The 20938-nt window shown below is 38.3% G+C and overlaps 2 protein-coding genes across 2 annotated transcripts; both read right to left on the bottom strand.

Moving 5' to 3' along the window:
- Window positions 1-3060: 3060 nt before the first annotated feature.
- LOC126390952 (synaptogyrin-3-like) lies at window positions 3061-11188 on the bottom strand. The gene is made up of 4 exons (XM_050045476.1): window positions 10953-11188; window positions 7637-7871; window positions 6973-7118; window positions 3061-4097 (listed from the first exon to the last, which is right to left on the bottom strand). Exons 1-4 carry the CDS (start codon window positions 11055-11057, stop codon window positions 3870-3872), a joined length of 714 nt encoding a protein of 237 aa, XP_049901433.1. The 5' UTR covers window positions 11058-11188; the 3' UTR covers window positions 3061-3869.
- A 1593-nt stretch (window positions 11189-12781) lies between these two features.
- zgc:136472 (uncharacterized protein LOC678514 homolog) lies at window positions 12782-20648 on the bottom strand. Its single transcript, XM_050044857.1, has 11 exons — window positions 20452-20648; window positions 19781-19981; window positions 18303-18427; window positions 18066-18203; window positions 17249-17356; window positions 15922-16047; window positions 15618-15815; window positions 15396-15516; window positions 13484-13665; window positions 13094-13183; window positions 12782-12971 (listed from the first exon to the last, which is right to left on the bottom strand). The coding sequence occupies exons 1-11, from the start codon at window positions 20633-20635 to the stop codon at window positions 12888-12890; spliced, it is 1557 nt and encodes a 518-aa protein (XP_049900814.1). The 5' UTR covers window positions 20636-20648; the 3' UTR covers window positions 12782-12887.
- Between the last annotated feature and the right edge of the window lie 290 nt (window positions 20649-20938).

Genomic DNA, 20938 nt, shown 5'->3' with positions numbered 1-20938 from the left:
ATGAAATTTTGAAGACATACTATACTATGACTTTTTGATGAAATTTTGAAGACAAACTATACAATAACTTTTTTATGAAATTTTGAAGACATACTATACTATGACTTTTTTCATGAAATTTTGAGGAAATACTATACTATGACTTTTTTTTATGAAATGTTGAAGACATACTATACTATGACATTTTTTATGAAATTTTGAAGACATACTATACTATGACTTTGTTAATGAAGTTTTGAAGACATACTATACTATGACATTTTTTATGAAATTCTGAGGAAATACTATACCATGACTTTTTTTTATGAAATTTTGAAGACATACTATACTATGACATTTTTTATGAAATTTTGAAGACATACTATACTATGACTTTGTTAATGAAGTTTTGAAGACATACCATCCTATGACATTTTTCTGAAATTTTGAAGACATACTATACTATGACTTTTTTTTCATCAAATTTTGAAGACATACTATACTAGGACATTTTTGATAACATTCTGAACACATACTATACTATGACTTTTTTATGAACTTTTGAAGACATACTATAATATGACTTTTTTTATGAAATTTTGAAGACATACTATACTATGACATTTTTTATGACATTTTGAAGACATACTATACTATGACATTTTTTATGAAATGTTGAAGACATACTATCCTATGGCATTTTTTTGTGAAATTTTGAAGACATACTATAGTATTTTTTTCTGAAATTTTGACGACATACTGTTCTATGACATTTTATTTATGAAATTTTGAAGTCATACTGTACTATGACATTTTTTATTAAATGTTGAAGACATACTATACTATGACTTTTTTATGAAATTTTGAAGACATACTATACTATGACTTTGTTAATGAAATTTTGAAAACATACTATACTATGACATTTTTTAATTAAATTTTTAAGACATACTGTACTAGGACATTTTTTATGAAATTTTGAAGACATACTATACTATGAATTTTTTCATGAAATTTTGAAGACATACTATACTATGACTTTTTTATGAAATTTTGAAGACATACTATACTATGACTTTGTTAATGAAATTTTGAAAACATACTATACTATGACATTTTTTATGAAATTTTGAAGACATACTATACTAGGACATTTTTTATGAAATTTTGAAGACATACTCTACTATGACATTTTTTATGAAATTTTGAAGATATACTTTCCTATGACATTTTTTTATGAAATTTTGAAGGGAACTGCCCATTGGTTCGACAGCCCATTGGTTCGACATCCCATTGTTCCGACCATATTAAACTCTTTGTTCCTAAGTCCGTTCCGAAATCATCATGATGCCCTGTGCTTAAGGTCTGTTTAGGTTTAGGCACAAAAACCACTTGGTTAGGGTCAGGAAAAGATCATGGTGGGGGTTAAAATGAAAAAGAAAGTGACAAACACATAAGCCGTGAGCCTGCTCCACCTCAAGCTGGTCGCGGTGCACCATACGCCCACCGCGAGCCGTTCAGCACCGTGGACAGTCGGACTAATGGGATGTCGAACCAATGGGCTGTCGCACCAATGACATGGACCCATTCTGACGACATACTATACCATGACTTTTTTCATGAAATTTTGAAGACAGACTATACTATGACTTTTTTTTATGAAATTTTGAAGACATACTGTACTATGAAATTTTTTATGAAATTTTGAAGACATACTGTACTATGACATTTTTATTAAATTTTGAAGACATACTACACTAAGACTTTTTTTCTGAAAAATGTTGTAATGTAATGTCATGTCTTCAAAATTTCATAAAAAAGGTCATAGTAAAGTACTTCGTCAAAATTGCATAACAAATGTCAAAGAATAGTGTGTCGTTCAAAATATCTAAAAAATGTCATTGAAAATGTCATAGTACAAATTTTACAACGTTAAATACAAGATTTTATAGCATACTATACCATGACTTTTTTTTTATATTATACAACATACTATACTATGACATTTTTCTCTGACATTTTGACGATATACTATACTATGACATTTTTTTAATGAAATTTAAAGACATACTGTACTATGACACTACTTTTGAAAGTTTGACGACATACTATGACATTAATATGAAATTTTGGAGACATACTATACTATGACATTTTTAATGAAATTTTGAAAACCTAGTAAAAAATGCAATTCTTTATGAAATTTTAAAGACATAGTATAAGCCATTTTTTTATTAAGTTTTGAAGACCTACTATATTATAAAACATTTTTTGTGAATTTGGAGTTATACTGTGACATTTCATTTAAAATGTTGAAGACAAACTATACTATGACAATTTTTTTGTGAAATTTAAGACATACTGTTATATGTCTTAATTTTTTGAGCTTTTAAAGACTTCCTATAGTATGACATTTCTTGTGAAACTTTGAAGACATACTATACTATGACATTTTATGAGTTTCTAAGTTTTGTAGTATACTATAAGCTTTTCAAAGAAAATTTTAGGACATACTATATCATAACATCTTCATGACACAATTTACTATATCATTTTACAAGATTTTTAGAACATACTTTACCTTGAAGTTGTTATTGGGTTTTTTTCCCCTAACATACTATACCATGACATTTTACTTGAAATCCTTCTGATTAGGTCATTTTAAGTTTTCAAGAGATTTTTATTACATCCTATACTTTGATTTTCTAATGAAGTTTGTCTGGCATTCTATGCAGTTATTTGATTTTTAAATGACTTTTTATGATATAGTATACAATGACATCTCTCTGAATTTTTTATTACACAATACTATAACTTCAACTCAAGTCACTTCATTCCAAAATTAAGTTAACATACAGTAAAGCTGCTGCTTGCTATTGCTAATAACTTCAAAATAACTCAAGTACCCTTCCTAATTATGGTCCTCCAGCAGATTAATGTGATTAATATGCCTAACACATCCCTGGATCTTGGTCTGAATACATAATTTTATCTATTAAAAAGAGTTTCTCACATTGCAAGAAGCAAAACAGAAATGATTTAAAGATGATGTGAACAAAGGCACACTCACAGCTCTGACAGTGGTGGTGGATAGATTTTATTTTTTTTTCATATTTCATTTTACCACTTCAGCATATCACAATAAAATATTTAATCACATGAATATTTCACACTGAAACACTATAGCATTCAGAATGCATTAAGCTATCCTGCCTTTATTTTCTTGCCAAGAAAATGTACCACTTTCTGCCACCTACACTCATTTTGTTGCGATCTATTGATCAAGCTGCCTGCTTGTCTCAATTTCAGCCAATTGGAGGCCACATGTCTGCAGGGCAGCTTGTGATTGGTCAGACTGACTGTGGGCAAACAGAAGCAGATAAACGGAGCTACAAAGCTTCCCTGTCCTCCATATCTCCTTCACTGAAGACCTTGTATTCCTCAATAAGGCAGATGGAGCATCATCACTGGTCTACATCTATGTTAATCTGCACCTCACTGAATGAACATGCAGTAAGGGTGTGTGTGTTTGAGTCTGTGCCTCCAGGTGTGTATATATATATTTATATATGTGTGTGTGTGTATTTCCAGGTGTAAAACGTATATCCAGGTGTGAGTGAGTACAGCTGTGTTTGCGTGCATCAATATCTGTGTGTGTGAGCATGAACAAAAGAAGACAGTATTCTTGACACAGAGAGTAACAACTAACTAAGCCAGCAGTTGCCATGGTGAAAATAGATCATACATCATCACATGACCCAAAACCCCACCAATCCCAGGAGAGGATGGAAAGCCACCAATCAGCAAGGCAGGAAGTTGTCCGTGCCTGCGTCGTATTCAGTGTCGCTCAACTCACACCTCTGTCCATCTGTCTGTCTGTCTGTCTGTCTCTAGAAGGCAGGAGCCATGGGTCTCTGCTGTGTGAGTTTCTGGGGGTCCAGCGTTTCAGTGAAGGGCGGCGCTTGATAGGGGTTGGTGGTTACTATGGTAGCTCCATTGGCAATGGGGTACGGTGTAGCTCGAGCATTGCCGGGGGGAGGATCCAGGTGTTGCCATGTGAACAAGTTCGTGTTGCTGCCGGTTAAGAAGCGCCGCAGTGCACTCAGCGTCAGTACAGCCTGTTAGTAACACACACACACATGCACACACACATGTATTAGCAGTGGCTGTTAGTTATACACTGGTTTACATTAGAGCCACATGAATACTGTCACAGCAACCTTCACAGCAAGAGTCGACAGCCATACTAGCGGCTCTGTGAGGCTGTACTTCCCAGAGCTGGATGCTAACATCAGCATGCTAACATGCTCACAGTGACAATGCCAATGTGCTGATGTGTTGCAGGTAATGTCTGCCGTGTTCAGCATCTAAATTTTAGCATGTTAGCATGCTTAAATTGGCTAATTAGCACTAAACACAAAGTGCAGCTGGTGGAAATGTCATTATTTTTGCAGTTATCTGTTCATAAACAAATGTATTGGACAAACAGAAAACTTGATCTAATGATGTCACCACATGGAAGGTTAAACAATCACCAAAGTCTGTAGGATTCATTCTTGAGACTGTGAATGTCTGTACAAAATTTCATGGCAATCCATCCAATAGTTGCTGAGATATTTTAGTCTGCAATCACCAGAATCACTCCATAATGTGCCTCAAAAACTAACAACCCATAATCAAGGGATTCCCACAACCTAAACTTTTAAGAACCTTGTGGGGTTTTGGTTCTGGGTTCGTTCTTCCCTGTCCACTTCGTACAGCATTTACAAATGAGGACATGTGGATATAAATGAGCTGGGCTGTGGCCCAAAATGGAATCCAGCGTGTCGAATCACTTCACAGTTTCTCCACCAGATCCACTGGGATCCCTACTTTTTCTATAATCTTGTTATAATCCTTTTAACTTTTTTCTCTGCACTGTCTGGCTCTGTGTGGATTTGCATGTCTGCCAGATGCTAATAAATCTTCTGGTGCATCTTTCCATCATTAATCTCTGACTCCAGCTCGTTCTGAACTGCCTCCTCTCCCCAAATACTAACAAGGGCCTGGACATCTTGGTTTGTTGTTGTTCTTTGTCAAAGTATTGGTTTTCCTATTTGATACAGATTCAGTGGTAAAATAATGGTTAATGTTGTTACATTTGTCATCCTTGTTATAAGAACACAACTGCTATCTTAATCACACTCAACAGTGGCAGCTCATGAAAGTTCCTGTTACTGCAGCACTTATTATAATCTCTTGAGCCGTGCCAGAATTGAGTTCCAGGAACTCGTCCCCAAGATGAACAGAACAGTAGAAACAAAGCAGAACCCATGAAGATGTTTATATGTCACATTTCATTTCAGCAAGTTCCTGCAGTGGGGAAGGGGCTATTATGTAAACCTGGACACGTGCACAGTTTGGTTACAAGTGCTGTTACTCGAAACAGAAGGATGGAGGATTGAAGAAATGAAAGAAGCAGGGTACAAAGGTTTGGGTCACATGTTCTTAAAGAAAAATCCAGCAATTTAGTCCTTTTTTTAGTCCTTCATATTGTCAGTCTCCAGAAATGCTAGATCCTCCATTTCCCATAAAAACTTGAAAGTATCTTACAGCATTATCCTGCTTGGTAAATCCCCTCGTCTTTAAAACTCCACATCCCCAGTTTCTAAGACAGATTTTTGTTGTAGGTTATTAGATAAAACATGACATTAGTCAGGTAATTTTTTCATTAGAAAGCCAGACGACAATAAAAGTGGGGTCGAAAGACAAACTGTTGTACGCTTTAAGACTGTTTAGCTTCTGGAGGCAAATTTGTGATTTGTGATATTGGCCTATGTAAATAAAACTGACTTGACATTGTGCAGCTGTTTTCACAGGCTGAGTTGGTCTGCTCATGACAAGTAACCGCCTTTAGACTTCCCCAAAAAGTCAAGAGCCAAAATCAAAAGGAAAATTGGAACAATTTGCCGCAAAACTATTGGAGAAGAAACGACCTGGCAGACCAAAAAAGGATCTTTTGTATCGACTACACGTACTTGACACAATAACAACCTAACATCTCCAACAACCTCTGACACTGAGATAAATGGCTGCTATTGGTTTGGTGGGAAAATTGTTTTAACAAGCTCCATTGAGTTGTCAATGGATAATAAATCAGTCTGTCTCTGGTTGTTCTATGGGAGAGAAAAAAAACCTTTTATTTGAGTCTCGCTGATGGCAGCTCTTTTTCAGGAACACTCTGTTCACTTCCCCGCAGTTACACACATTCACACCTGAAAACTGCCCAGCAGAGCCACAGTCTGACCTGCAGCTCCACTGGAGCAGTTACGGGTTAAGAGCCTTGTTCAAGGGCTCCTTAGTTAGTGGTTGTAATGAAAGACGTGCAGGCTTCCTCTTTCACTTTCCCCACCAAGATGTATCCTGCTGATCAGTGGATCGAACTCAGACAACTAAAACCCCTAGGCCCCCTAGTTAATGAACATGTATTGATTTTTAAAAATCTGTGGTCTAAATTGATAGTTCTAAGAAAACTGTTACTAAAATCTAACATTATGGTGTTTTTGCAGTTTTTGTTTTACACATATGATGAGTGGATTACAGCTGCATACATTTGCCGAATAGTGATATATATCTGCACTGGAAAAATATTAATATATGTAGGCCTAGCGTAAAATTGGAAAAGCTCTACTCTGATTTTGCCAATTCTACTACGAAACTAGTATCATTGATGGAAATGTGTGTGTGTGTGTGTGTGTGTGTGTGTGTTAGACTAAAGCGAGGGTGGGAGGGCTCTTTGGCAGCAGCCTCTGCGTGTCCTCCATGAAGGAAATGTTCTTAAATGTGTTCATTGCCAGCAGACACTGATAACCCTGAAATACACATATACACACAAACATGATGATGATGAACACACACACACGATGATGATTAACACACGCACACACACACACATCAATGTACACACAGCCAGACGGCAGGTTTTAGACACACATACAGTATAAACATACAGACCCAGGTCAGGATGGAGAAGAAGCAGAAAGCGATGGTGGCTCTGGCGGCGTCGGAGCCCTGGGCCAATGGCAGCTCGTCTGGAGAGGTGGCCTGCCACTGATTGGCCAGAAAACAAAAGCCAACAAACCACAGGAAGCTGGCAAGACCTGGAGGTGGGACACAGAGGAGCCAGAAAAAGAAGAATGTGCATCATCTTTACCAGCTGTGACAACATTAAGACGGTTATGTTATGTGGTGTTTGTGACACCTTTTATAGTGGGAACTAACACAGAAGCCGTTTGAAGTATTTTGCAGAGTGTTTACATGTCTGTCTAATGTCGCACCATGTGATCACGAAACTTCACCGATGTGAAGCTGAGATCAATATGAAGGCCGGATTTTATCTGATTTTTAAAAAATAGGATATTACTCTAATATTCTTGGGTTTTAACATGTTTATAACATGCCTTTTGTAATTTGGTTTTTTAATATTGTTCATATTTCATCATACAACAGTCCATGATATCTGTGCAGAGGTGGGAGACGTGCACATTTCCCTCTGAATGCAGTACAGTAGAAGTATAAAGTAACAGTAAATAGAAATACTGAAGTTAAGTACAAGTACCTTACAATTATACTTGAGTAAATGTACTTTCCACCACTGTGCTTGTGTGTGTATATGTACCAGAGAAAATGAGGTCCAGCAGGACAGCACGTCTTCTGTCCTTGATGCTGCTGATAGAGGGGAAGTAAATGTCCAGGATCATGAAAAAGATGCTGCCGAGGAAACAGGCCACGCCCACGGTAACACCATAGTTACAGGCATCGGCATTGTTGTTGAAGACACAGAGCAAACGCTCGCTGCCGATGTTGATGTAGCCCTCGTTCACGATGCAGCTGAACACCACCATGGAGAAAACCTGCAGGGAGACACGTGAGCCGGTTTATTACTGTAACAGGCAGAAGAGAATGAGCTCACGCTGCTGTGTGAATGCTATTCATTCCTCATACAAACATGACACACACAGATCAACCAGTGTAAACACACACTTTTCAGGCAGTGTGTGGATGAGGCACAGAGGGTACAGGGATACACTTCTCTTCTATAGGCATGTAATAGTTTTAAAGGGGTAGTTCACCCATATTACAAAATTAAAACATATTTTCTGAGTAATGGGCAATAATGGTTTTACTCACTTTGCAGTTATGCTTTGTGCTGTAGACTCAGCTGTTTTCAATTGTTATCCAGTTTGGTGAGGTGGGGATCATACAAAACTTCTTAAAGGGCCAGTTCACCCAAATTACAAGACATTTTTGAACCTGCTCTTAATGGTATTAAGCCATGCAGATTTATATTTCCCTTTTATTTGCAGAGATTTAAGGATATCCAAAACTGAGGAAAACTCATCAAGTCTCAAACCTGACCCATACGACCACAAATGTTGGTGGGTCCTACCCTCTAATACGACCCGCAGGAGCATATTCTAAATTAGCGCTGTACTGGTGGCAGGAGGTCTACACTAAAGACACATATAAGACTGTTAACGTTCACAGATTTAAACACATGGTTAATGTTGTCAAACGGTCACAGTTTGATTAGGTTTACTACTTGGTTAGGTTTAGGAAAGTCCATGGTTTGGGTCAAAATAAACATGTTTATTATTTTACCGATGTCAGGTACGGAACATATTTAAAGTATGTTATGTATGTGATGTCAGTTAAATACGTTATAAGTTATATACGTGTGTTAAAAAAAACTTAACTGACTTAATGTTTTACAGCAACAACAGCAGCAGTCTTCTGGGACAAAGTCCTGTGTTTGTTTGACCCATCTATCCATCCTAACCTCCTCCCCCCACACACTCTGTCACCTGACTTCCTCCTTTTCTCCCGCCATATTTACTACAGCCACTAGAGGTTGTTGCCTAACAGCAAATGTAAATATGGGTCGTAATAACCTGCGACCTATTGGGAGAGGACAGCTTTGAAATACTGAAGGGCAATGTGACTCCACAGACATTGTTTCTGAGAGGACTTGTTGAGTTTATTAAATGTACAATACTTAAGTTTTGCAAATTTTTCTAGTGAAGAGCACAAACAAAAATCAATTTACCAGTCCGGGATTAACTGAAGTTAGTTTAGTCACAGTTTGATAAAAATGGTAATTCATTTAAGGACTATGTAAGCAAAGAGCAAACTTTGATTTTAACCTGATCTCTCTAGGAGCTGCCTTCAGGACTCTTTCTATTTGAGCTGAAACAACTGGTTGATCAATTAATAGAAAATTAATGTGAGACTATACTGATCAATCATTTAGAATGTTTTCGTCAGTGTCAGCTTCTCTGTTGAGAGGATTTTCTGCACTTCTCTGTTTTATATGGTCGTATATGTAAATTGAATATCTTTGTGTTTTGGACCATCGGACTGACAAAACAAGACATTTGAGGACCTCATGCTGGACTTTTTGGAAAATGTGCTGCACACTTTTTACGATGACATTTTATAGACCAACAAGTAGTGGATTCAATGAGAAAATAATCTTCAGACTAATCAATTATCAGTGTTGGGAAGGTTACATTTGAAATGTAATAGGTTACCCTGTTATAAAGAAATATAATATGTGACATAATTATTGTAATAACTTCATCAAAGTAATGTAACTCATTACATTTGATTACCTTTCTAACAAATGTTTTAAACTGGGCAATAAAGCTGAAAAATGCATGTAAATAGGGCTATTCCAAAAGACGACATTCATGCACAGTGACATGATGAAAGGCAACAGACTGAATGTTACATTCTACATATAATCTTTGTACTGAAAAGAATATATTTGGATGTAACCCCTTTGAAATGACCAACATTTTGATTAGTAACTGTAATATCAGTAAGTTTTGTAATTTAATTACATGTAACTATTTACTGGATGTAATGTAGCTACACAACATGTGACAAGGACTGTCAACAACATGCAAAATAAACATTTACCAATCATTATATATCTCTGTTTGAGTTGAAACGATTGATTTGTCGATTGACACAAAAAAATTATTGCAATTACTTCACTAATCGATGAATCCTGCCTCTCACTTGTGAGTATTTGTTGCTTTTCTTTGTCTTATGTGATGGTTAAAGGAATATTTGGGGGTTATGGACTGCTGGATGGACAAAAAAAACAGTCTGATGATCATCACGTTTGGATTTAGGACATGTTTGATGGGCATTTTCACTATTTTGTCACATTTTATAGACCAAATAATTAACTAGTTTATCCAGAAAGTAATCAGTATGAATAACCGATACTGAAAATGATCCTCCATTACAGCCCAGTCTCTACAGCAATTTGTGTAAATGTCTAAATATCACATAAATTCGTAATATGTGTTTTTTTTCCTATCTAAATGCTTCCCCTTGACCTGATTCAGTGTTTACTGCTGTACTTTATCTTACAGTTTGTTTGTTTTATGGAACACTGGCAAACTGAATTACCCTCAACTGAATTGAATTATGGGACAGAGACATAAAGAAAGAGAGCTCTTATTATCTGCATCTGTTAACTTGCTGTTCCTCCTTTTAAAAAGCACCTAGTTCCTCCAGTGCACATTAAAGGCTGTATGGTGAGTCACAGCTGCACAGCATCACACCACAGACACAGAGAGGTGTTAGATTCTGGTGCTTAGGGGGCATTCAAATCCAAAGCGTTCACATCTAGACACAAAGGCTCCAGATAAACATATGGTAATCAGACGCTGGTCCTGGAGCTCCAGCCAGAAGCTGCATCACTGAAATGATTTCTGTTTATTAAACAACAGGGATTTAACTCAAAGATACTGAGCCTGTTTATGAAAACACTGATTTAAGCTGTTTGAATTTAAACCTGACACAAAGGCAAGGAGCGAGGCACAGACAATGTGAATGGGAGAGACAGAGGGAGAGGAGGGGGGTGCAGGTAGGCCTGTCCATTGATGTCAACCCACACATTGCAGAGGAGGCTCACTTACCCACGACATCAGTCTGAGGATTGTCCGGGGATGCGTGAAGAAGGCGACCGGATCGAAGGCGACGCTCCCGGCCTTCCCGGCGCCGTACGCGCCCGCTGGCTCCATCCCTCCGGCTTTAGTGCAGCGTGACGCCCGCTGAGAGAAGGAGAGGAGACGGTCAGAGAGCTGCGCGGAGCGGCGGTGTCCTCCTCCAGCCTCCGTGTGAAGTCACACCGCGTCACCGGGAACAGATCACAGGCTGCACCGCAGAATTAACTGTCAGTGTTTTTATCATTACATTTAGTCCATTATTTTGCGTTCAACCTTAATTTTTTATTTATTTATTCTTTTAGATCAGGCTGATTAATAGCAAGATTTTCTTTGTCAGAAAAAATATATATGCAAACTTAAATTTCCCATACAGTCTACTGTTATTATTTAGGGCTGGCGATATTTCAGTATTATCATTTATTGGCTCTTAGTGGAACCTTATCATGATGATAGCCTACAAATCATTTGTTACCCTTTTTCTAAATTGTGGTTCAATCTAACGATATTAAAGGGTAACTTGGGTATTTTTCAACCTAGACTCAATTTTCACATATTTTTTTGTATCTAAGCAAATAATAGGAGCAATGATTTTTGAAACTGGTTCAGTATTACCTGAGAGCCTTGCAGACAGCAGCAAAACCAGTTGCAATGTAACTGCTTGGGGCATTTGGCACCGTCAATTTACGTCCATTTAAAGTGTTTGTTTTGCCACTGACAGGCTCAGATTTTTATATTAAGCATCTGACAACATTAAAGCATCCCTACGCTTTGTTAAAGAGCAAAACCCTTTTTTTTAAACCAGAATAAAAGCTCTTACATCACCATTGCAAAACCCACCAGACTCCATTTAAATAAACAGTAATTTTAGCATGTACAAAGCCAGTATATTTTCACATCTAACTGGATGAATTGCCCATAGAGAGAGGGGGCCTTCTACCAATGTGTTGGGTGGAGAATGGGCCCTTATGAGTGACTGCCACCTTGAAAATATGCCTGTGTTCAAAGAATAACTCGCATTAAATTAAAAACAGTGCGATTTGATATGCCCCCATCTTTGTCATGTGTTTTTTTTTGTAAAATAATCAATAGCATCTATAAGAAAATTATATGCATATTCCAAATAAACTATGCTACACATGTTAAGAGTTTTGTCCAGTGGCAGAGCAGCAGGGCTGTTGGCTAACCAGGTGATAAGCCAAAGACACAAACTCTTAAAAAGACTTGACATTGTTGTTAGTATTTGAATTTGTAGATTATTTATTCAACTTTTCAGATAAAATGCCTTTAATTTTCTCTACATGAACGTTTAAATGCTGTTTCACACTGCCAGAAAACATTAGCTCTGATGTGAAAATTAAATGTCTTGATATTTAATATTTTGGTGGCCCAAAAGTTATCAAATTCAAATACAACATATTTTCTATATATCTTTCTTTTCCTTTTTTAATGTGACTAAGGTAAAAGGACATTTTACATTTAAAAAATAACTTTATTAGTGCTCTCTGGTGGACAAACTGTGCAATAGAGACACTGTTTCTAAATCACCTCAAACATATCTGACATTTCTGTACTGCAATTTTTTGTTACTTATCAGCTGAAATATCAGAAATTCTGCATTACGATAAATTTGATGATACAATATTAACTATTTTTGTTAAACAAATAAAAGGTCCTGTAACCATCGGAGTTTTAACTGAAGACTTTATTGGATTTGATTGCACAGACGGTTGACGACAGCTTGGTTGAGGAGATAAAACCAGATCTGTGTACTGACTAAAAAGTATGACACAGAAGCCACACATGCATACATACACACACGCAGGCGTGCACACTTACACACACACACACACACACACACACACACACACACACACACACACACACTGTACTCTCTTTGTGTCTGCGTTAAAGCTCATCTTTGGTTTTGTTGGCTTTTTTTGCCTCTTCAGCTTTTGCTGCCTCGATGTACTTTTTCCTGTCTTCATCCTCCTGCAGACACAAAGAAGTTTATTTTTAACAGAGAGATAAAAAAGGCAGCTCTCAGACAAACACACAGTCACAAAAACTCAAAGCACTGCAGTGATGGTAGCGTTTTTGGGCCGTCAGTTTACCTTAACTCTGTCTTTTTTGGCTTTCGCCATCTCTTTATCTAAAAACTTCACCAGGTCCTTCACGTTCCTCTTTCCTTTGTAAACCACCATCTGACAGACACACAGACACACTGAACATTATTACCTTGATATGTTTTAAATGTCCCCCACAGAGCAGAGATAACACTCACATTTTTCAGCAGGCATTTGACCATCATTAACGACTTTTATGAATAAGACTCACAGGGATGTGTCACATCATATATCTAACCTAGTGTGCACACTGTATGTTTTCATCTCTGTAATAGTTCACATCTTCGTACAGTCAAATCATCACATTAAAAAAACTGAAATATTGAAGATATCACACAAAAAAATCCTTAAAAAAAGAATAACTGAGATGCTCCATACTCTTTCAGCATACAGAGCGGGGAACAGGCAGACGGATGGGTAGGCGCCCTGCATTGACATGTTGATGTCATTGGCTGAGGCATCGATGCGAGCAATGACCACGTCCTCCCGATCCTTCACGGCCTCGGCCAAGTCCTCCCACAGTGGGAACAGAGCTCGGGACTCTGAACTGTAAGGGAGATCTGAAATACACATTTAGTAGTAGAGATTTTTAGGCATAGGTGGTGTTTAAATGCAAGACGCAACACAGAGAAACAAAAGTGTAAAGCTAAGATAGCACAAAGAAAACGAAAACAGTGGATGACAAAAATGCAGTGTGACCCAGGCATGCATGGATTTGTTGATTTGAAGGTGAAATGACATCTAATTTTGTTTTGTTTAAACCTGTGTTAATTGATTTATTTAGGTACTGGGGGGCAACAAAACAAGGTGAAAACATAACAGACATTAAGTTACTGTCCCAAATGCGTTAACAAGCAGTTCTCTGTTTACACATCCAGCATTGATGAAGCAATTTTATTAATTAGAAGTTGTGTTTCTGGCCACATGATGAATGCTAGTCCAATGTTCTGCCTCCTTTTAGCTCTGTTTTTGGTCTCCACCAACTTCTGAGTGAAATATCTAACTCTAAATGCTCCACTGTGTTCACAAGCTAGTCGCTAACTGTGTCCGCTGTTTGGTGCTGGACAGGTAGCTTGAAGAGGGTTTATGAGAGCTGAGAAAAGCTGCCTGCTAGAACAGTGTTGCCGAAACCATTAGCTGAAAAATGCTAAAACGCTCTCTAGAGTGTTTGATTACAACAGCTTTATTGCTGTTAGAACAATACCTGCATGTAACCTAGACCAGTGGTTCCCAAGTGGTGGGTCACGGTTCAAAAGTGGGTCACAGTTCCATTCTCAATGGACCACAAGCAGCCACCAGTCAAATGCTGGTAAAATATGCAAGTGACTGCTAAATTTACTTCATTCATCAGCCAAAAAAACCTGTTTCCTGCTGTAGAGTGAGAGATTAACGGGCAGCTACTTAACAGAGACAGCAAACTAGCTTGACGACATGGCCAAACAGAAGTATGACACTGAATGTATTAATCTGTGTGGACCTTGAACTAATGACTAAGCAGAAATCTGGACTCCATGGCTGGACCACTTGAGAACCACTGACCTAGACTTTCAACCCAATTGCTAGAGAAAATGGCATTGTATGAGTCTGTAAACTACAAATATGTTACATTTGTATGTTATTATGTAGGTGATAAACTGAAACTTTACTTTTCAGCAATGTTGTGGTGAACATGTGGTTAGGTTTAGACACAAAAACCACTTGGTTAGGGTTAGGGTTAGGAAAACATCACATACAGGCTTAAAAAACTTAGTTTTGGTGACACGATAATAGCTGGAGAAGTTGCTGATGTCTTGGTAAAACACAACCCGTTTTTTTGGCATAATCCCAACAGGAATCACAGCGATGTCTCTGTACTAAACAGCCGCTTTTCGTGCCACTATCCTGGCAGGAAATGCAGTGTTGTCTCAATTAAACACAACTGCTTTTTGTGGCACTATCCCTGATGGAAAAATGGCAATGGGTGGCTAAAACACACCTATGTCTCGTAGCTAAAAAGCTGCTGGAAAAACAGCAATGACTCGCTAAAACAACTGGTTTTGTTGTTTGTTGGTCTCAAACAGTGGTCTGTAGAGGTCTAAATGTTGGTAATGCCTATGAAACGTACAATTGTAATGTTTATGGTTTGCAGACACGTACAATGCCAACATTTCTCCTGCTAACTGGGCCAAGATGTTACACTTTTCAACCAAGTGTAGCTCATAATCAACCCAAGTGTCTAGCCATCATTTCACCTGCAAATCCAAGTCCAAGCTTACTGAGTGGTTTTTAAATGAAGACTGTATTTACATACAGAACAGGACAAAAACAGTCTTGTTGGGGTTAAAAGCGACTTTCTCCAGAGTCATTCCCACCAGCTCCTTCACCGGCTTTGTGTCCCATCCCTCGGTAATCGGCTCGCTCTGCATCTTAGGCTGTTACATCAACACAAACACAAACACATTATGTGTGTCAGAGGCAAGTGGTTAAACCAGTGCCTGTTATGTAACACGCGCTCAACGGGAGCGACTGTTACCTTAGCCTTGCCATCGAGGTATGACTGGCAGAATGTTTTTATGGTCTGTACATCCAGAGTATCAGAGGGCAGGTGATAGGTCACATGATCTGTCAGGTTGACCATTCGGATCAGAGGAGCCTCGAACTCCCGAACCCGGAAGTACTCCATCAGCCTGCCATTACGGGGCTCGTCCACGTTCACCCACACAAACAAAATCTGAACACACACACACATGCAGGGGTGAAGTATGCCATTGGTTTATTTTAATAATGTGTTGCAATGCTGCTGTGTGAAATAGCATGTGTGTGTGTTTGGTTTCTACCTTCAACCTGAATGCTTCTGCAGCGCTGTTAAAGGCAGCGTGGATCTCTTTAAAGCCAGCAGAGCTTTTGTTGACAAACAGGAGGGCGTGGTTTAACACAGGTGATGTTAATATCTGAGTGGCTGTCTGTGAGAGACAAAAACATAAATACATCTCAGTTAACAGTGTATGGTTACGTGTGTTTGAATATGCTTTTAGCAAATACAAACTGTTGAATCAGATCTCCACTGTGTTGTTATACAGTGTCTTGCCTGGATTTTATACTTGTATAATGCAACAGTGTTTATACCGAATATCACAAATTTCAACTTTTATGTTTTTTAGTGTTGGCCTGTCGAGGCACAGAAAATCACTAATACATGCAAAAAAAAACACTGTTTCAATGTAGATGGTTACATCTTGAATTCATGTGTTTCTTTTTGTTTGTTTTGTTTGTTTTTACGGTGGACTACAAAATGAAATAAAAAAATCAAAAGCTCTACAGAAACCCCTCCATGTTTCTTTATGTTTAATTGTAAAATCCACACATTTTGCAATGATCCATCACAATAAATTTCAGCAGAACATTTGCTTTAAAGATTCACTTTCAGGCCCACAAGGGGTTGAGTCTGAATTTGAAAGCATAGATTTCAGGTAGACTTCAGATTTAACCCATACATTTGGAAAGAACATAAACATAAATACAAAAATGTTATTTCTCCAACTCATAAGAGTTCATATAACCCTGTTTCATTATTATTTTTACAGTTATAATTATTATTATTAGTAGTTGAAGTAGTAGTAGTATTTTCAAAGAATGATTTTTATTTTATTTTACTGATTGTATTTCCCAGATGGGTTGCCCATTTAGAATGCAGATGGGCAACCCATGCAGAACAACAATGCAGACTCTGTGGGAGACAACGGGCGTCATATGTAGATATAATCCGCCAATATTTAAGGCAACAAAAACATAATGATCTTAGTTTCAGGTGATTACAAACAAATGAAAGCAGAATTATGAATATTATATAGAATTTCTGCCAATAGTTGCCTCTAAATCCTTCACACTGAACCTTAAAATAAAAGTGAAAAGTGAAGTGAAATATGAAGTGAAATATTTGGCCTCATTACAAGAAAACCTCCTAGTTTTCATATTCATGCAAAAGGGCATGTGACCTTCAGATTTTCACCTTAAAAAGATACCAACCAAAACCAAAACCAAAATTAAATTAGGAAATTCTGCCCATGTATTATTGCAAACCCCATTTCAGTGAGTGTAAATACAAAAAAACCCACACTGTCTGTGCATGCGTGTGTGTGTGTTTGAAAATGCATTATACTCTACCTGTCCAGTGTACTCAGTGACTGGGTCCATCTGGTAGACGGTGATAAAAATGATCAGCATCTCTTTAGATGTCTCAGGCATCATTTTGTAAGCCTGGATGAGCTTGGACTGCAGCAGACACATACACATACACACACACACACACACAAATTTAGAATGCAATGAACCTCTGGTCTTGAACTACCTTATACATAATAGATTCCACCGCCTGATGTGATGGTTTAATGATTTAAATCTCATCTCTTGCATTCAAAATGCCCAGAAATGTAAATAATTGAATCAGTACTAAGAAAACACAGAAAGTCAGACATATACAGCCATCTGTCCGCAGCAGTGGTGGAGGAAGTTCTCAGATATTTTACTAAAGTAAAAATGGCAATACCACAGTGTAAAAATACTAGTTATAGTCATGCATTCAAAAGTTTGCTCAAGTAAGAATACAAATTTTTTAGCATCAAAATTTATAGTATTGTATTATTAGACTATTTATTGGCTCATTAATGTATTTATCACTTTAAAGTGGTTTTATATGCTTAATTACTTTATATACTGCCAGGTAGCTTAATCCTTAATAACACATCACGGTTTATTTGTTGATTATATTTTGTATTAATCATCTGAATCTACAAATAAACATGTCACTTTGGTTATGAAATACATTTAGTGCAGTAATAAGTACAATATTTCCCTCTGAAATGTAGTAGAGTGGGGTATAAAGTAGCAGAAACTGAAAAATTAAAGTAGAAGTACCTTAAAATTGTACTTAAATACAGTTACTTTCCAGCACTGGTCAGAGGTGTGTTTTATGTTAAAGTACCTTTCTGAAGAGCATCACAACATCATGTGTGAGACCATGTTTGCTGATGACTTCATCGCTCTCTGTCACAGCAAAGTTAATATCAGGAAGGTCGATCGCTGCAGCATAAAACACCTGGACGTACTCGTGGTTCAGCTCCTACACGCACACACACACACACACACACACACACTGTTATTAAGACAGCTAATTTGCAGCCATGACGCAGGTGAAAGGCAGGAAACAGTCAGTATTTACCTTAAAGAATCCAACCACGGTCAGCTCCTCTGAGGTCTCTGATTGGCTCAGATCAGCGATGAGGTCAGTAGCAGACCCTGACCTCCTTTTCAGCCAAGTCAGGATGGAGGCCGAGCTCTGAGGAACTTAATCCCAACAACATCAAATGAATCATTTTTACAGATCATATTAAAGAAATGGTTACTATTCTTATTGAGAGTTAGACGAAAAGATAAATCTCATATCCGTCTGATAACTATTGAGCTAGGGCCAGATGATTAGCTTAGCTTAGCATAAAGACTGGAAACACCCGGCATGGCTCTCTCCAAAGGAAAATATATGCCTAAACTTCTAAAGCTCACTAGTTTACAGCGTTAATATCATGTATTTGTTTGATCTGCACACAAACACATATGTAAAAACATGTTATGTGTTGTAACTATTAGCAACCAGTGGCCAGGTGAGTTTCTGTTGCTTGCCTGAAAACCTCTCCTGACAACAAGACTCTAGGATAGACCAGACCAGCATCACGTCATAGCCAATGCCTTGCCCCCATTAAAGGGAAAGAAACATGCTGTCACACCAGGAGATAAACAGGAGAATCCAAAAGGTGTTCTGTAGTGGGTTCAACGAGACTTTCACACTGAGGTTTGAGGCACATAAGATATGTAAATACTGTCAGTGTGTTATATTACTAAATGATGCTGGTGACATTTATTACTGATGGATAGCTAACGTTAGCTTGAGTGGGAGGCTGCTGCAGTACAGTCAGGCCCTCAGGAAGCGCAACGGGCTGTGGAGCCAATTCTCGAAGTGGCCAAGCAGTGGTTCTGCAATTTCCGGGGTCCATCATGTGGGCCACTGGGCCCAAAAAGGCTTTTTCCCATAGACTTACATTGGGAAAGTGGATGTGTTTTTGAGCATCACAACTCCTGTGAAATGTCTCATTCCACTATCAAGATGAAACTTATTCAGTCTGATAACATCTGGAAAGTCTAAAAGAACCACAGGTTGAAATTATTTTAACCCCACTGAAGCTAGAGTAGCACTAAACTGGAAGTTGGCCGCTCAGCTGTGCTCAGCCGCTGTTTGTCTCTAGTGCACATGCTCTGTGGCTCTAATGATGCAGAAGCGGTGTCAATCATCTGGGTAATTTCAAAGCATGGAAATCTAGCGATTTGGACTTAATGCGCCACTGAGCAACCTCCATAGGAATGAATGGAGCCCCGCTGCCAATGCTGTATCCAGGTCTCTTAATACATCCATGAGTACAGTCAGTACAGCCTAGATCAAACAGTTGCCTATTAACACACTGGTTAGTGGCAGACAACACCTTGCTTAACGACACTGTTGATTTATTTAAACATAGATGTCCAGATGAGTAATATCAGGCTACTTTGTTGGGTCATTAAACCACTTAGATGGGTGACGACTGAGGGGGAATGATGGCGATCAGCCTTTATTTAGGTCCGGATAGACTGTGTGTCATTAGCACGTACCAGGACAGGGCACAGGGTTGTGTTTATCTCCTGAGAGGTACAGCCTGATCGTGGCAAGACCAGTCACACTGAGATCTTTAGCCAGGTCCTTCTCTTTTGTCACATCAACCACTGCCAGTGTGACCTCTGACCCCTGGAGCTCCGCAGCAGCATCTTCAAATGCTGCTGAGATTCGATGGCCTTCTCCAGACAGAGGAGTATCTGCACACACAGAAACAGACACAAACAGCACACAGCAAGTACAATTACTTAAGTACTGTAAGCAAGTTTTTGAGGTACTTTCACTTAGCTTGTACATTTTGTGCTACTTTATACTTCCCCTCCACTACAATTTAGACTTCACTTTTCTGATTAAGATCAATGACGCAAAATACAATCAACAAATAAATTAGAATGACGTGCACATTAACGATAATGATCCAGTAACATGATACCATTCTGATATGGGCTATTCTGCAAACATATTACTTACTTACTTTGGGTACTTTAAGTATATTTTGATACTAATACTTATATACTTTTAAATGCAGTTGGCTACAAATATGACATAAATTATGCCAGAGAAATATAGCAGAGATTTAAAAGCGTGCCAACCAACCCCGGTCTCCCCTATAGCCTGTATATACGCTCAGGTCAAGATCAATCTGTGTGAGTCTTTGTGTGTAACTTACGGAAGTACACCAGCAGCTGCTTGTGCTTCCTCAGTGCCCTGTTGAAATTTCCTTTCTTCAGCTGTAAAACTCCATCCTCCTTCTCGGGGGATGATTTATCTGCCTGTCGCTCAGGTTGTTTGTCAGCGGCGACAAACACACAGAGACAGAAGGCCGTCACCCCCAGCAGCAACAATGTCCTCATGACGGTTCACCTGCAGACTGACAAAGTGGACACTGGAGCAATCCTGACAAGAAGGTATGAGGGGAGTGGTGAAATGAAGGGCTGATATACAGGTGTGTGTGTGTGTGTGTGTGTGTGTGTGTGTATCAGTGCTGAGCTGGTAGTTGTGAACACTTTTGTTATCTGCCGACCAGACCCACCAGTCTGTAGCTGATTAACTTCCCTATCTAAGCCCTGCTGTATCTCTGCTATTGGCTGCTGTTCATATCAAGTATATCACTAATATCTAAATGCCCTTTGCCTAACACTGTTAGCCCCAGCAAG

This window comes from Epinephelus moara, chromosome 5 (assembly GCF_006386435.1).
Source record: "Epinephelus moara isolate mb chromosome 5, YSFRI_EMoa_1.0, whole genome shotgun sequence".
NCBI lineage: Eukaryota > Metazoa > Chordata > Actinopteri > Perciformes > Serranidae > Epinephelus > Epinephelus moara.
The sequence above is the reverse complement of the archived record's forward strand: the minus strand, read 5'-3'. Positions and strand labels throughout refer to the sequence as shown.

Excerpts from the sequence above, each read along its gene's own strand:
- LOC126390952 (XM_050045476.1), bottom strand. The coding sequence starts at position 11,057 with ATGGAGCCAGCGGGCGCGTACGGCGCCGGGAAGGCCGGGAGCGTCGCC. Across the intron at positions 7,119-7,636 it reads GCTGGACCTCATTTTCTCTG|GTCTTGCCAGCTTCCTGTGG; the intron begins GTACATATACAC and ends TCCCACCTCCAG. Across the intron at positions 4,098-6,972 it reads TCTTCTCCATCCTGACCTGG|GCTGTACTGACGCTGAGTGC; the intron begins GTCTGTATGTTT and ends TGTTACTAACAG.
- zgc:136472 (XM_050044857.1), bottom strand. The coding sequence starts at position 20,635 with ATGAGGACATTGTTGCTGCTGGGGGTGACGGCCTTCTGTCTCTGTGTG. Across the intron at positions 18,204-18,302 it reads CCGTGGTTGGATTCTTTAAG|GAGCTGAACCACGAGTACGT; the intron begins GTAAATACTGAC and ends GTGTGCGTGTAG. Across the intron at positions 13,184-13,483 it reads CCGCTCTGTATGCTGAAAGA|ATGGTGGTTTACAAAGGAAA; the intron begins GTATGGAGCATC and ends TGTGTCTGTCAG.